Source organism: Dermatophagoides pteronyssinus, unplaced genomic scaffold (assembly GCF_027571235.1).
Source record: "Dermatophagoides pteronyssinus isolate colony J.1.1.1.1 unplaced genomic scaffold, Derpt_VIB-CSIC_2022.12 sq0009, whole genome shotgun sequence".
NCBI classification, from domain to species: Eukaryota; Metazoa; Arthropoda; class Arachnida; order Sarcoptiformes; family Pyroglyphidae; genus Dermatophagoides; species Dermatophagoides pteronyssinus.
Genome location: NW_027461533.1, coordinates 1,145,123 through 1,161,772, shown reverse-complemented (window position 1 = coordinate 1,161,772; position 16,650 = coordinate 1,145,123). Strand labels below are relative to the sequence as shown.

The window sequence follows — 16,650 nt, the reverse complement described above, 5'->3', positions numbered from 1 at the left end:
GACCAAAATGATTGAAGCGAATAGAAATGATTTTTAATATTGAGAAATTCAATAAAACAACAACAGCGAATATGAAATCAGTAAAAATGAAATGAAAAATTTTCGAAAATTTCAACAATGGAAAATCAAATATGATTCACATCAATGTGAATTTTGTATTGGTCAATAGACCATTCATTCATTTATTCATTTGAAACAGTTATTATGGGCTCAATATATGTAAGATAAGGATGCTATATAAATGATCATATCATGTTTAGAAGCAAAGAAAAATATAAAACAAAAATGAAACAACAGCGTATCAGGTTTATTTATAATGTTTCCGGTAATTTTAGTTTGTTTGTTTCCAGAAGCATTAATTTGATTTGCTTTGGGATGATTTTCTTTTCACTTCAAATGAAAATATAGTCAATGTATTCAAAATGAAAAAAAATATCCAAATTCGAAATTCGTTTCTCGAATATTTCAGTGTGTGTTCATGTTTGTGTTTGTGTTTGTGTGTGTCTGGCCAAATCGAGCCAATATGTCAATCAGAATAATAAAACATCTAAGAAAAATGATTATATTGCGAAGATATTTTTTGTTGTTGATAATTTCCGTAATATGTTATCTTTTTTATCAAATAAATAATCTGTATAATACATCACAACCATTTCCCCAAATGATAATGATGATGAGAAAAAAATTCAATTCAATTCAAGATGATGTTCAAACCGATCAAAATGATTACAATGAAGATAATAATAATAATAATGAAATAATAAATGTAAACACAAGCATCAGTGTACTATTGATTGTATGTGATCGTTTATCATTAATACAATCAACATTGAATCAATTAAAATCGATTAAAGATGAAACGATTGCTTCATTTCAAAATAGATATAATAATAACAACAATGAAACAAATATTAATGGTCACAATATTTTACAAATGATGATCAACATGCCTATTTTTGTAAGTCAAGATTGTGGCGATGAAAATGTTCATGAATTGATTGAAAAATATGTCAATGATAGTGTTGTACAACAACATTATACATTTCCATTACAAAATAAACCTATCAATATTAAATATAAAAAATTCAGAGGCTATGTTAAAGTTAGTCGTCATTATAAATGGGCTATCAACAAAATCTTTCGAACATATCCGATTATCGATAAATTGATTATCGTCGAAGATGATCTAAATTTTTCTCCCGATTTTTTTGAATATTTTCTAACACTATCTACTCTTCTTGATAATGATAATAGAATCTATTGTATTTCTGCTTGGAATGATAATGGAAAAGATCATCTAATCAATCATTCGGCAATATCATTATTATATTTAACTGATTTTTTTCCTGGTCTTGGTTGGATGTTAAAAAGATCATTTTGGTATGAAATCAAAGATAAATGGCCAGATGTTTTTTGGGATGATTGGCTACGACAACATGAACAACGAAAAAATCGTTTATGCATTAGACCAGAATTATCACGTACAAGTACATCAGGAATGAAAGGTGTTAGTCGTGGTCAATTCTTTAAACAACATCTTTCATTCATTCATCATTTTGATAGATATTTTCCATTTTTTCAACATCAAAACAATATTGTTGATCAATTATATCCAGAAAATTATGATCAAAAATTTTTATATCAAGTTTATAATAAAAGTCAAGATATTCATCCGGTAGCATTGAAAAAAATGGATCCAATTTTTGTAAATAAAAATATTCATTCTTCATATCGTTTAACATATTATACAAAAAATGAATTTATTGAATATGCATCAATGTTTGGTCTTATGAATGATATTAAATATGGTGTTCCTAGAACCGCTTACAAAGGAATCATTAGCTTTATGTATAATGGATTAAGAATTTATTTGTCACCACCGGTTACACGTAAAATTTATTTAATCGATTGGAAATGATTTTTTTTATAATTATAAAATATTCAATTTTTCATTAAAAGTATTATGTCAAATAAAAAAAATCATGATGATTGTATTCATCAAACAAATGCTCAAATTAGAAAGGGTGTTTTTTTAAATCACAGAGAGGTATATTTGGCAATTATTACGGTTGAATTCGATAATGAAACCATGATTTTTGATCAGATTTTTCGAAAATAAAACGATCATGTAATCGATCACTTTGTCCTTGCCAGAATTCAAATCTTTCAGGAATAATGTGATATCCACCCCAAAAATTTGGCCTCGGTATAATTTCACAATTTGTCCATTTTTTCTCCTCTTCTTCCTGTCGTTTTACAAGTGTTTTACGGGAATCTATTTTCTGTGATTGTTGACTAACAATGGCACTGATTCGAGATAATTTTGGCCGAGCATTGAAATATTGATCGGATATACTTTCCGAAACTTTATGAGCTTGTCCTTCGATACGAATTTGGCGTTGTGGATATTCCCAATAAAACAACAGGGCAACATTTGAATTGTGTTCCTGTAAGAATAAACAAAAACAATTAGTTTAACATTCAAAACGAAATTGATACATACGATTTCGAATCCTTTACGGCTTTCATAATTCGTAAATATTCGAAAACCTTGATCAGGATCATATCCTTTCAAAAGAACCATTCTGGAAGACGGTTTATTCTGATATGAAGTTGATAAACATACAGCATTGATTTCAGTATGTTTGCCGGCATTTTGTTTGGCTTTTTCAAACCAAATATGAAAAAGTTCAAATGGATCAGATAAAATATTCTCATCGGTGAGAGCTTCCGATTTATCACAATAAGGTTTACGCATATCTGGCATAATTTTTACAAAAAATTAATGATAAAAAATCATAAGATTCTTAATTTAACAAACAAATCACCAACCGCTAAGATCCGCAGACATTTTGGAAGACAAATTTAAACGACGAAATATAATAAAAAATTGTGATAATTTTTTTGACATTAAAATTTTTATTACTTAAATAATCAATTTGACAGCTCAAAGAATTTTAATCGAGTTTAAGAAAAAAATAAAAATAAAAAGAGAATCCTTGACCTTTTGAGGATACTATTCATAAAATACGTGAATTACGGTACATCATAAGATTTTTCAATCCAAAATCGGCGGTAATTATTACAATTGATTTATATGATTTTAATCACCCGGTGCCGGTATAACACTCATAAGATTTTTTGACAGAAATTCTTCTTGTGTACTTCTTGGTCGAAATGCTGAACTTGTTTCAACACTATCGGGTGCACTATCCATAGCTATAATTTCAGGATTACCTTTGCTTTTTCTTTGCGTTTCGGGTTGTTTTTTATTATTATTCGAACCATCATTTTGGCTTTTGGCAATTATTTTATCTTTTGGTTCATCAGCTAAATTTGATTCATAGCATGAATTTAGCTTTTCATTGGTTATACATTTAAAAATGTATAAAAATATTGATGATGCAAAAATTATGATCCAAATATGTGATAATGATATTGGAAACATTTTCAATGATTCGTTTAACTAACTAAATTTGTAAAAATAAAAGAAACGTTGCATTTATACAAATTTATCATAATTTAATTCTGGAATATTCAAATTATATTGAGAAGAATTAATTTTGCAAATAAAATTAACAAATTCAATAAAATTCAGTCGACAACAATAACAATTTTACAAATTTTTGGTTTAAAATTATTAAAAAATGAATTTTTTTTCATAACTAGATTATGCAGTGATCGATAATCACAATGTGCTAGACCGGGTCAGACATATTTAGGATTTCATTCTGTAAATAGAATTCATTATAATTTTATCAATGAAAATTCAATGTAATTATATTACCGATAATTAATATAACGAACACCTTGAACTGTTTGTGCAGTAAAATTTGTAATATGACAGGCAAACAATAACATATTACGTGGTTGAACACGAATAGCAAAACGCATAAATGTTGCTGAATAAATAATCAATGCTAATGAAAAAACGATTAGAATTTTATCAATTATGATTAATTATATCTACCACAAGTCATAGTTGGACTTATAATGCTTGGTTCTTTTTGAATATCAGCTAATGCTGCTATCGGAATTCCCCAATTGGCAACTGTGTAAAGAAAATGGAAAAATTGTTGTTTTTTTTTCAATAACTTCCCACCAAAACAAACACTTACCAGGTCCCCAGAAATGCGTGTATAATTGACACATCAATGACATATTCACATTCAAAAATCCAAAATTAAAATGATTAAAAAAATAGAAAAAAATTAAATTGCTGCTATATAGTTTTGTTGAATTGTAAGAAAATCTTGATAATCAAAATTAATTTTGAATATAAAGAAAAATTATAATTACCGTGCTTCATTATTATTATAATTAAATTTGTATTTGGGTACAAAATTCGCCATCAAGATAAACGAACAACAGAAAACAATATTAGATTTAATAAGATTTTCAAAGAAGAAATATGAATACCTCATCAAATATGAACGAAATTCTTTGCTTTTCAATTGTTGAAAAACATTTGAAACTATTTTTGACATTTTTTTTAAACAGTTATGTTTGCTTGATGATGACGATAGAATCTTTAAAATGTAATTAATTGAAAAACGGCTAAGAGAAGTTTCAATCGAAAAATGCGTCAAAGTTTTTTTCTTTAATATCTTAGAATGAATGAATGAATGAATAATTTATTAAGATGATTAATGTGATGAATGAATTGACAAAAAAAATTATAAACACCTAAATCACCTTTTTCTTTGATCATCAAAACTTATTATCTTTCGCCAAGATGCTCAAGAAATTCAGCTGCAAAAAACAAAAACAAATCGTTCAAGGTCACGTGACAAACTTGTATATCCGTTCATAAGTAAGGTGACAATTTAAATATTTGCAATTTTCCATTGAATTCAATATTGATGGAAAAAGGTTTTTCCCAGGAAAACAAAAACAAAAAATTGAATTTGTAATCAATGAATGGGTACATCTTTAAAGTTTGTTGCTAAATTATCAGTATTTTTTCTTCCGGCATCTTTAAGACTTTTATTTTGTTTGATTCTGTCATAGATGAAAACACCCATAAACGTTGATTGATCTGAAAAGAAGGAGATATTTCAGATTTTTTTTGTTTTATTTTCCAATTTAGAATGAAATCATTTAGCAAAATCAAAGAAAAAAACAATCAATTTTTTGCTGTTGAAATAAATCGACAACGATGCTTCGATATGCAACAATGATTTCGGTGATTCATTAGATTAATGAAAAAAATGAAATGAAATGTTTCAAATCAACCCTAAATTTTAAAAAAATAACCGAAAATGGAAATATTGCTGTAGAGAAAAAAATTGATAAATCAAAGAGTTTCCGTTCTGACCTTGTTTGTTTTTTCTTTCTAAAACGAATTAATAATCGATACAAAACAATGTTTCTTTTTGTTTATTTTCTTGTTTGTTCGACTAATGAAACCCACTTGTTGCATCTTTTTTTTTCATTATTATTGTTATTCAAGATTGAATGCAAGAATAGATCACCTTCATGAGTCATCTAATGATATCGATACATTCATCATTAATAACATAATGATGATCAACACATCCCCAGCACATGACACATCCCATTTATTATTAGTAGGGAAAAAAAAAGGTTGAGATTCTGCTTTCTCTTTCTCTCTCTCTCTGTTTCTACAAAGTTTTCTTTATCATTTTTCTTTCCACTCTCGCTATTTCTTTTCCCAGTTTTTTGTTTTTGGTATCTCAATGTGTGTGTGTTTGATGTCTGATGTCTACTTTGTGATGTAATTTTTTTTTCTTCGAAGGGTAATGATGATAAAATGGTAAGATTCTTATTATAATGTAATTCATCTTTCGAATATATCTCTGTTTAACACAAACACGCACACACATTTGAAATGATAGACACAAAAAACGTTGGTTTACAAATAATTTATTTTATTGATTTAAAAACAAGCAGAGAAAAATAAAAACAACAACAATCATAATGATCACAATTTTAAAAATGATGTTACTGGCCCTTTTATATGTGCGCAGTTTGTCTTAAATACGACCTTGACCAAGTTAATGTATGAAACCCATTCATGGTCAAAAATTTTTGTCCATTCCTGCCCCCTCCAATGGCGCAAGCCGTTGTGCAGGACGTCGATATTTTCGTTTGTCCAATTCGACCTCATACGTTCTCACGATTCCTCGTTTATCTGGTATTGTATTCGTGACCGTAGCGATTTTCCATAAACTAACGGGAAGATGATCATCAATCATTAACACTTTATCTCCGACTGCCATATGTTGATATGTGTGGCCATTCCGATAGAATGACCGCAGTCCCTTTAGATAGATATCCCGATAGATCCGCCAAGCGGCGTCGATATGCTTTTGTGTTCCTCGCCAGTATGACAACAGTGGCTCCACGGGTAAACCACGTTTCGGTGGCACCAACGGCCCCTTTGGATTATAACCAAATCGTAGATGATTTGGTGTCAATATCGTATCTTTATCATGAATTAACGGACGTCCATTCATGATCGCTTGTATTCGATATAATGCACGTCTAATGTCATTTCGATCCAATTTCCGTTGCCAATTGATACAATAAAAACCTTTCTTCATGGTCTTGATCAATGATTCGAAAAAACCTCCACGAAATGGAGATGCAGGCGTATTGAAATGCCATTTAAATTCGTAATTCAATTTGTGCAATGCACTTTTCAATAATTGACTAAATTTCTTTAGATTTGGACCATTATCAGAAAATATAGTCATCGGTATTCGATTTAGATCAGAGAAAACCATAAAGGCATTACAAATACTTTGTGCGGTAGCATCTTCCAATAATTCAAAATGTACCGATCTCGTAGTAGCACATGTAAATATCATACCAATAGCTTTCGGTTCCGTTTTCAGTTCGAACAAATCAACACCAATATGTTCAAACGGCTGACTACGATTCAATCTTTCTGGCGGTGGACATCCTAAGAACACGTCCAACGGTTTTGCTTGTAAAGCACGACATTTCGAGCACTTGTTTTTTATGCGGATCAATAATTGTCTTGCTTTTGGTACAAAATACTTCGTACGTAAATTCGATAATGTATAGTTTACAGATCCGTGCTCATCTTGTTCATGTAAATTGGTTAAAAACGATGTAGTAAAAGCACATTTAGGTAAAATCAATGGATATTTCTCATCGTACGTAAAATCAGCATTATCAAATCGACTTTGACAACGTAAAATCTGGTTATCATCGATAAACATCGGTATATTTTTCCGCATATCATCGGTGATAAATTCTTGTTGAATTAATTTAATTAAAATCGTTAACGAATTTTCATTAGTATCAATCGTCTTCTTCCAATCTGACGGTTGTTCATCAATCAGTTTAATCCAATCATCGTAGCTTAATTCAGCATCCAAATCGATGTTCGATAGATCATAATTCGCGGTAGTCAATACGGTGGTTGTAATCATCATCACGTTCGTGTCATCATCATTAACAATATCATTAAGATTACAACGATGTAAACCATTAAGCTGATCAACATTCACACCACGTGTAAACGCGTCCGCTGGATTGATGTTTCCTGGTATATGACGTATCTCGTTCACTTTCATTTTGATATTATACAAATGAACGGCAACTGGATATGGAAATTTATTGATATCCTGCGTCAATCGATGTACATTGTCCATGGAATCCGAGAACATAACGATACGCTTCGGATTGATCATTTCCTTCAAGGAACTTGCTACGTTTGCACCATATGATAGGGCTAGCAATTCACCTGTAACGATTTTTCGATGTTTGATCAACTTCGACTTTGCGTACACCAATGATAAAATTCGCCCATCCGATACGTAAGCAGCAATACCAATGGCATTCTTACTGGCATCAACAAAAATCATTAAATCATAGGTACTCACGGTTTGGTCAAACATAAAACGTTTAAACTTAAAAGTTTTCAACTTATCGATTTCGACCACCGCTTTCAATACGTCACGTGCTAAATTGTTTGGCATCTCTTCGTCCCAATCAATTCCTTTCATCCATGCTTCGTGAATCAATAATTTCAATTTAAAACTTGTAGCCAGAACAAAACCAAATGGATCGTAAATTGATGCTAAATAGCTGACTACATTTCGCTTCGTGATTGGTTCGTTACTTTTAAATTCGGGAATGGCGATTTGAAGATGATCATCGTTGGTCCATTCCATTCCTAATACTTTCGATTCGGCTAAATCATCGTTCCATTGTCGATTTAAATCTTCATCCGATGTTCGCCACTTTCGTAAATTCATTGATGCATCCGAAAATATTTCAATACATTGTTGTTTGATACTTTCAACTTCAATAGCATCATCAGCTGAAAATATCATATCGTCGACATACAATCCATCACGAATCATTTTTACCGCGTTCGGATATTTATCTTGGTACTTTTTAATATGATGATTAATTACTGCATATAACACGAACGGGCTCGACGATAATCCAAACGGTAACCTGTTAAATTGATAACATATTAATTGATCGTCATTATTCATCCAAAGAAACTTGATAAACTTCCGATGTTCCTGTTGGACTTCGATATTGTGGAAGGCGGATTGAATGTCACTGATCACGCCAATCGGTTTCATCCTGAATGTCAATATCGATCGAATAATACTCCAGGACGTGATGCCCTTGAATATTGCCTTGTTTAACGGTTTCGAACCATGCGACGCATGGAACACCATTCGCAACTTTGTGGTATTTTTATCTTCTCGTGCCACCACAAAGTGCGGCATATGATATCCGTCATTCGTAATAATTTTCGTCGATTCGATTATTTCCTTCTGCTCTAAATCGGTCAATAATGCTTGATATTCTTCACGACGCTTTTCGTTCATACGTCGAATCATATTTGTCGTAATATTTTTAGCGGCTACAAAATTTGAGTCGATGTCTACGTTATTAATAAATGGTAATTTAATTGAATACCGTTTCCGGCTTTCGTCGTATCGTACATTGTCGTCGTTACAATAATTGGTGATGAACTTTTCCATCGCTGCTTTAGAATCATCATCAACATCGTATTCTGGACTTGTTTCTTGCATATCGTTTTGATACAATGTCAACAATATGTTTTCCGTTTTCGTTAGACCGAACACTAGCCAACCTAATGTCGTCTTTTTCGCTACAATTTTGTCGGTTATTCGTCGTTCATCGTTCAACTGGATTAAATTGATATTGTCAAGTCCGATTAATAAATCGACAGCACTTGGTTCGTCCAGAAATTCAATACCAATATTATTTAATTGTTCTTGATCATGAACCGATAAACAATCAAATCGTAATTTGTTCAATTTTTCGTTAAGACGGAAATTCAAATCTTCCTGATGACCATTCCAAATCGGTAAACTTAATTTAACACATTGATCACCAGTCGTCGTAGGATTAGAATTACTTAATGTGTCCATATGGATAGGATCAACATTTTCGTACGGTAATTGCCATAAATCGGCCAATCTTTTTGATATAAACGATACACCGGCACCATCATCGAATAATATACGTACCTTCCTGTTATTGATTGTCGTAACGATAGTTTTATGCAGACTTTTTTCATTCATGGTCAGCATCACTGGCGTATTCGTAGATGATGATGATGACGTAGCAACTTGTTTTGGTACGGTTTCACTAGGATTTGAACCATTCACTACAGAACTGGTTTGCATATTCGAACGTTTGTAATCGCGACAGAGGAAGGACAAATGACAACGTCCACATATCGTACATTTCACAGTGCGATTACAATTCCGGCTTTGGTGATTCGTATAACCGCAGCGGAAACACATTCGATTATCGATCATAACTTTTTTACGTTGTTCGGCGTCCAATGTACAATCAGCTGTAGCATGATCGCCATCCTGGAACAAACATTTTGTTTTCGCCGACGATACCATTACGTTCTTGTTCCTATTATTCACGACCACCGATTTACGTGGATTATTAGCAGCAGCAATATCTTCGGGATCGATCTGAGATCCAATGGTTCTCTCACGATTCCAACCATGTTTGAGATAATCCTCGATTTGTTTCAACGTAACTTCTTCTTCTTGACCAATATTAGTGAAATGAATACGATCGATTTTTGCCATTATCGGGCTGATCAGGCTAAATTCCTCGGTTTCCAAACCAGTCGTGCGTAACGTATTTCGTACGAGAATAACCGTTTCGGTCATTGTCTCCCATTCCTTTTCCGTCGGTCGTAATGGCAATCTGACTGCAGCCCGTATACGTGCTTTCAAGGCTGGGATAACCCGACTTCTACCTCCATAGTGGGAATCCAGGATTTTCAATACCTCAGCCATGTCCGGTTCAACCTGATCTACGCGATCGAGGATGTATTGATGTTTCTCGGGAAGCAAATCACGGATTTCCATCAGCTTGTTCAGGTTACCTCGTAATTGCGGATTGTTAATTAGATAATGCGATATTGTCTTTCGAAATACCGGATATCCAATTGGATCACCATCGTACTTTTTTAAACGTTTCGCTTCAATCTTTGGACCTGTACGTGGTTGGTAACCATAATCCCACCAAAATGGTTGCGCTTCATTATACGATGTTTGATTGCTTGATGATGTTGTGGCAGCATCCGTTGTTCCTTCACTTGGAGCAACATCATTCTTGTCGTCTTGTTCGATCGATAACAATATAAACTGTCGCTCCAATTCCACCAATTGTTCTTCCATGTTCGGGATGCAGCTGACCACGACTTTCATATCATCAAGCTTCTTCCGCGTAATTTTATTATCATGATCGATAGCTTCTTTTTTCCGTAATCGGTTTAGCCCATTGTTGATAATAGCGAAACCAGAACTTATTCGTAAGATATCATCGATTATTGGTTTAAAGCTATCGAACTCTTTTTCTTCAGCAGTCGATAGGGCGTTGCTTTCGATTATTTTGTTGCACAACCGGTAATATTCGTTACTTAAACGTTTCATTTCCTGGTGATCTTCGAGTTCGCCCAAACCCTTGATCTTATTTTCCGCCAACCGAATCTCGGCCTTGATCCGTTTGACCTCGGCTTTGATTTCTTCCGGTGTCATATCCGTATCGTATCCGGAACGTGTCGTAACCATTGGTTAATAAATACAATAAATAATGCAATAAATAAGCGTAAAAACGTGATTGTTAAAACCGATGATATAATAAAATCGTACACTGAATTCTTCTTCCGTAATAAATATGATGATCGTATTCGTTAAAATCGTACACTATTTCTTTTTCCGTAATAGACGTGATTGATCGTAATCGTAACCGTAATCGTAATCGTAATTGTAATCGTAACCGTACAAGATGGTGTTTCGTAAATATCGATGGTGTCAAGACAAAGATGTTTACACGTAATAAATATCGTAAAACCTTTTTTGTAAAAACAATGTCCAGACGATCTCGTACACCCGTAATAATTCGTAATCATAATTGTAATCGATGTTGCCAAGACAATGTTGTTTCGTAATAAATATCGTAAAACCTTTTCGTAAGAACAATGTCGAGACGCTATCAGATTATCGTGCTTCGTAACGTAACGTAAAAATCGTATCGTAACCAGATCGTGACGTAAGCTACTGGTGCTGATAACGTAATAGACACAAAAAACGTTGGTTTACAAATAATTTATTTTATTGATTTAAAAACAAGCAGAGAAAAATAAAAACAACAACAATCATAATGATCACAATTTTAAAAATGATGTTACTGGCCCTTTTATATGTGCGCAGTTTGTCTTAAATACGACCTTGACCAAGTTAATGTATGAAACCCATTCATGGTCAAAAATTTTTGTCCAATGATAACCCTTTGAAACCGGCTAACCATTTTTTATTCAGATAATCATGTTCGATAACATTGATCAAAATCAGCTATCAATGAATGAATGAATGAATGAAGAATCATCGTGCACTTGTCATTTTTTTTATCATAATTATAATCTTCATTTTGCCTGAAATGAATTTTTCTACTTGAAGAAAAAAAACTTTGTTCAATAATTTATCCCAAAAATTTCATCAATAAATTGATCAACCTTAATAAGGTAATAAATTAAATTTTTCTGGTTTGTTTTTGTCCGAACTAGGTAACACTGGTTTTATTTTATTTTTTGTTAATTTAAAATCAGAAAGTTTTTTTTTCATTCATTATCTCTATATTTATCAATGATTTCATTGCTTGCTTACTTCGTTATCTTTTTCTCTTTTTTTTTCACTTTCACTCTCTTATTTTTTCGTTTTGTTTCAATTCATTCAATTTTAATTTTCTCTCACGTGTTTTGATCAATTTTTTTATTTTCCAACAACCAAATTTGAATCATCCATGCGGTCCACTTAAAAATCTATTTACACGCGCGCTCGTGTTTTCTATAATTGCCTCTCTGTATCTGTATCCATGTGTGGCTGATAATTCAAGTTTTTTTTCCTTCACAAACCAACTAACCACCACCATCATTATCAATTACACATCAATCGGTGGTAAAACAAAACAACATTAACAACAACAACAAAACCATTTTGATCTTTAAGATGGATCAATCATCATGATTATGATTATGATGATGATGATGATGGTGAAGAGTCAACAAGTTTGTAAAACGAAAAAAAAAACGAAAGATTGAGAGAAAATTGGTGGTTGAATCACACTTTTACCTGTTCACTATAATTTTGTTTCAAATTTGATCCATAATAACTTTTTGTTTGTTTGTTTGTTTGTTGTTATTTTTAAACACATACGCATACAGGTAAAGAAATAAGTTGCGCGTGTTAAGTTTATTTTTATTTTCTTTTTACTGTTATACATTTTATCAATACAGAAAATTTTTTAAAAAAAATTACTTGTGGGTGTTGTGTGTGCAATGTGTGATGTGTGTTTTATTTGAACAACAACAACAACAACAAAAAAATCAAACATCGAATCTAATTGTCAAAGAATCGTAATTATCATCATCATCGATAACAAATTAATTATTATTATGTACGTATGTATGTTGCATAAGCGCATAAATCAACTTGTATTATGATCAACAACAACAACAACAACAGTTTTTATCATCATCATATTAAAACCAAAAAGAAAAAAGCAAAAATTTTATCCATAGATACAAATAGTAACAAAAACAAAAGGATAAATAATAGCCGTTAGCGATAGAGATAGAGATTGTTTGCGTTGGTACGCAAGAGATACAATTAATCGATCCAATTTCTTATTTTTTTATAGTATTGAGTCATTTTATCTGGATGAAACAACGGCAACCAGAAAAAAAGATTTTTAAAACAAAAACAAAAATGATTAAAATCATATGATATTAAATTATCGTTTTATTCTTTGAAACAGACGACAAATAATCGTTGATAACAACAAACGACATTAAACAAAAATTAGACGAAAAGAAACAAAACTAAACGATCAAACGATTCTTACCAATGTTGTTGATCCGATTGAATCAATCCATCATAATCATTCATCTTTAAATAATTTGGCATTACATTCAGATCAATTTCTTTGGTGAATTCTTTGATTTTTTTTTCTTAATTTTCTTATCATCTATTCAAATCATCATTTATATTGTCATTAAATGATTTTGATTAACTTTATTTTATACCCTTCCTACGATTAAAATTGATAAAAATCGAACAACAACAAGAACCCAAACAAAAAAATCAATCAATCAATCAAAAATCAATTCAAAATGAGCTGGAAAACCTGTTGGAATAATAATAATAATTTTCATAATAATTATTCGGGTAATGATGGTGATCAAATTGTACCGGATATTGATCGATCACCAAGACGTGGATCATTTATGGCTACATCAACGTCATCATCATCTTCATCATCAACATCATCATCAGGATCATCGGGTTCATCCTCACCAATTCGTTCACATCATCATTTACAACGATCTAATGGCCTAACATCAAATTCATCATCATCATCATCATCAATAAATCGTTTACCATTTGGACAAACATCAAATGTTGATAAATATTTTAATAATAATAATCATTTTCATCATCATCATAATCATCATAATCTATCAAGACATTCATTAAATTCAAATGATTTTTGGGAAGAAAAATATTCACGTATTTCTGTCATACAACATCCATTAGCAGCAGCAGCAGCCGCTACTACACAGCAATTATCAAAATATTAGATTTTTTTTCTTTCTTTCTTTCGTTACATCTCTCATCATCATCATCTACAAATGATGATGATGATAATCATCTAATGATCTAATCTCATGATAAATATTTATTCCCATTATGTCTCCTATTCTTGTGTTTTGAAACATCGTTCAAATTTAAATACTTAATTTTAACCCTTTTTTCAACCATATGAAATTTTTTCTTGATCAATTATCAACGGTCAATGTAATGATTTCATTTACCCTAATCAAATGGTATCCATTTTTTTTGTTGTTGTTAAATTATAAATTACAAAAAGTTATTTATCAAATGGGAAAAACAAGAAAAAATTTTTTTTATCGGTGTACGTTGCACCTTTTGGGAAGTAAAAAAAAATGAAAATACAAATCATTATCAAGTTTTTTTTTATTATTTTGTTTTGACTAATGTCATTGTTTTTTTTTCTTTTAAATTTATCATTTTTTTACACACACACACACACACACAAAAATCATTATGATGATGTCATTTGATTGATTGTTTTTCCAAATGAAAAAAAAATGTTTAAAATGTTGTTGTTGTTTTTGTTGATATAATCATTGATCGGACGATAAACTTTTTCCAATTAAAAAAACATGTTTAAAATGTAATTTGCCACCAGAATAATTTGATGTTATTTTTGACTCTTTTTGACTTTTCTACGGTTATGTAAAAAAAAATCTTGCATCAGTTTTTTTTTGTAAATGATTGCGTATATTTCGACGACGACGAAGAAAGAAAAACGAATCATTGTTTTGTTTTTTTTTTGGCAAACAAACAAAAATAACGAAATAAAACTTCTTTTTTTTTCTGGTATCCCCAAACATTGTGACACATTGTTTGTGTTATTGACAGGAAAATCAATCATTATGGATGGAAAAACATCATCAGATTGATGGATATGATCACCGTCGAAATTTCTTTAGAAAATCATATGAAATGAAATGAAATAATGGTGACAACGACGGACCGGTTGTTTTACTAAACATACACACTATAGGTCAAGGTAGCTGGCATATTATCTTCGTTTGTTTAGTAGTTTCGTTTATTTATTTTATCCAAATTTTTTTTTCTACTTTGCTTTGCTTTGACAAATTTGCAATCGTCTCTTTCTCTTGCTGTCATATATCCAATCGCGCGTCTTTTGTCTCTTTTGGATTTTTTTTCCCATTTCAATACCGTTAAAATGATGAATTTCTGGCTTTCATTCATTCATTCATTTATTCATTAAATGGAATTCAAATCAAGTGCAATGACCGTATCTGAAGGACGAATATTTTGTTTGTTTGTTTTTACACTTTCTTTCTTACGTTCTGTGGATGATGATGATCAATTCCAACAAAATTGGATTTTTTTCTGTTGCTGAAGAGTTTTTTTTTGGTACAAAAATAAATTTAAATAATCAGATTTATGTTTGGTTGTTTGGCTGCTTTTTGAGAATTCGTGTGAATATTGTCGTTGTTTGCCAGTGAGAGATGAATTGGATTTAAATTTAATTACACGTGCGAATGGGAGAAAACAAAAACAAAAAAAAACGTAAGTATTAAATGTGGTAACACGAATACTGATTACTGTATAAACGAAAAAGCAAAAAAAGATTGAAAGAAATGTTGTTGTTGTTTTGATGCCCAAAAAGAAATTGACCTACTAAAGAAACATAACGAAATTGAATTCATCATCCTATTATTATCATTATAAGTGTCAAGGTCGATCCAAAAAGAGCTGTAAATAAATGAAAAAAAAACCGCATAACATACAAACACACTTTTTGTTCCATTTTTATTTTTATTTTATTTTTTTTTTTTGAATTTCTTCTGTCAATTTTTAGAATGTTCATGAAGACACCACGATGTTGTTGTTGTTGTTGTTGATGATGATGGTTTATCAATCAAAAATCATCAATTAGTCAAAAACAAAAAAAAAAAAGAAAAAAGAATTTCAAATGGAATTTTTCATTGATTGTCCAACATAAATATTTTATGTACATTTTGTTTTTGTTTATTCGTTTGAATTCATTTCGTTCAACGTTGTTATTGTTTTGAGGAAAATTTTCTTTTCTTTTTTTTTTTGCATCAATTCAAACATTATTATCATGTGATTCAATTTTAGAATAGAATTTTTTATCAAGTTATAACACACATCATAGATATAAACAACAACAACAACAACATTATATTGAACCAGTCAATTCAAAAATACATGAATATGATCGAGGCTAATCAATGATAATTGTACAATAATGATTTTACTATACTCAAATCAAAATTTGGATTATGATACAAATATAATGATCAATAAGCAAAGTGCAACAAACAAACAAAAAAAAATTTACTAATAAGATTTGATTTGAAATAAAATCAAATGATTGATTGATTGATTGATTGATCGATTGTAAACAACCCAATCATAATCATCATCATCATCATGATGGTAAATCCTTATTAGGAAATCACCCAGACATTTTTTCATCATGTTTTCAATGCTAAAT

At 30.9% G+C, this 16,650-nt stretch overlaps 5 protein-coding genes and 1 long non-coding RNA gene across 9 annotated transcripts; 2 read left to right on the top strand and 4 right to left on the bottom strand.

Moving 5' to 3' along the window:
* The first annotated feature begins 457 nt into the window (after positions 1-457).
* Positions 458-1,991, top strand: LOC113788596 (alpha-1,3-mannosyl-glycoprotein 2-beta-N-acetylglucosaminyltransferase-like). Its single transcript, XM_027338061.2, has one exon. The coding sequence runs from the start codon at positions 479-481 to the stop codon at positions 1,916-1,918; it is 1,440 nt and encodes a 479-aa protein (XP_027193862.2). The 5' UTR covers positions 458-478; the 3' UTR covers positions 1,919-1,991.
* LOC113788598 (pyridoxine/pyridoxamine 5'-phosphate oxidase-like) lies at positions 1,735-2,974 on the bottom strand. The gene is made up of 3 exons (XM_027338063.2): positions 2,833-2,974; positions 2,504-2,760; positions 1,735-2,447 (listed from the first exon to the last, which is right to left on the bottom strand). Exons 1-3 carry the CDS (start codon positions 2,909-2,911, stop codon positions 2,064-2,066), a joined length of 720 nt encoding a protein of 239 aa, XP_027193864.2. The 5' UTR covers positions 2,912-2,974; the 3' UTR covers positions 1,735-2,063.
* Positions 2,975-3,501: 527 nt separating this feature from the next.
* On the bottom strand, positions 3,502-4,827 carry Mpc1 (mitochondrial pyruvate carrier). The gene is made up of 6 exons (XM_075821207.1): positions 4,696-4,827; positions 4,420-4,607; positions 4,119-4,138; positions 3,971-4,051; positions 3,788-3,920; positions 3,502-3,731 (listed from the first exon to the last, which is right to left on the bottom strand). Exons 2-6 carry the CDS (start codon positions 4,485-4,487, stop codon positions 3,719-3,721), a joined length of 315 nt encoding a protein of 104 aa, XP_075677322.1. The 5' UTR covers positions 4,488-4,607; positions 4,696-4,827; the 3' UTR covers positions 3,502-3,718.
* Positions 4,828-5,870: 1,043 nt separating this feature from the next.
* On the bottom strand, positions 5,871-11,777 carry LOC142645329 (uncharacterized). The gene has a single exon (XM_075821336.1). The coding sequence runs from the start codon at positions 11,082-11,084 to the stop codon at positions 6,042-6,044; it is 5,043 nt and encodes a 1,680-aa protein (XP_075677451.1). The 5' UTR covers positions 11,085-11,777; the 3' UTR covers positions 5,871-6,041.
* Positions 11,778-11,883: 106 nt separating this feature from the next.
* On the top strand, positions 11,884-14,555 carry LOC142645330 (uncharacterized). 4 transcript variants are annotated; one of them, XM_075821339.1, is made up of 3 exons: positions 12,207-12,736; positions 12,809-12,969; positions 13,330-14,555. In XM_075821339.1, the coding sequence occupies exon 3, from the start codon at positions 13,685-13,687 to the stop codon at positions 14,150-14,152; it is 468 nt and encodes a 155-aa protein (XP_075677454.1). In that variant the 5' UTR covers positions 12,207-12,736; positions 12,809-12,969; positions 13,330-13,684; the 3' UTR covers positions 14,153-14,555. The 4 variants fall into 4 exon arrangements, with proteins under 4 accessions (XP_075677452.1, XP_075677454.1, XP_075677455.1 ...); XM_075821337.1 differs by lacking the exons at positions 12,207-12,736; positions 12,809-12,969 and adding an exon at positions 11,884-12,037; XM_075821340.1 differs by lacking the exon at positions 12,809-12,969.
* A 380-nt stretch (positions 14,556-14,935) lies between these two features.
* Positions 14,936-15,919, bottom strand: LOC142645332 (uncharacterized). Its single transcript, XR_012846495.1, has 2 exons — positions 15,811-15,919; positions 14,936-15,733 (listed from the first exon to the last, which is right to left on the bottom strand). It is a non-coding gene; the product is annotated as an uncharacterized LOC142645332 (long non-coding RNA).
* Between the last annotated feature and the right edge of the window lie 731 nt (positions 15,920-16,650).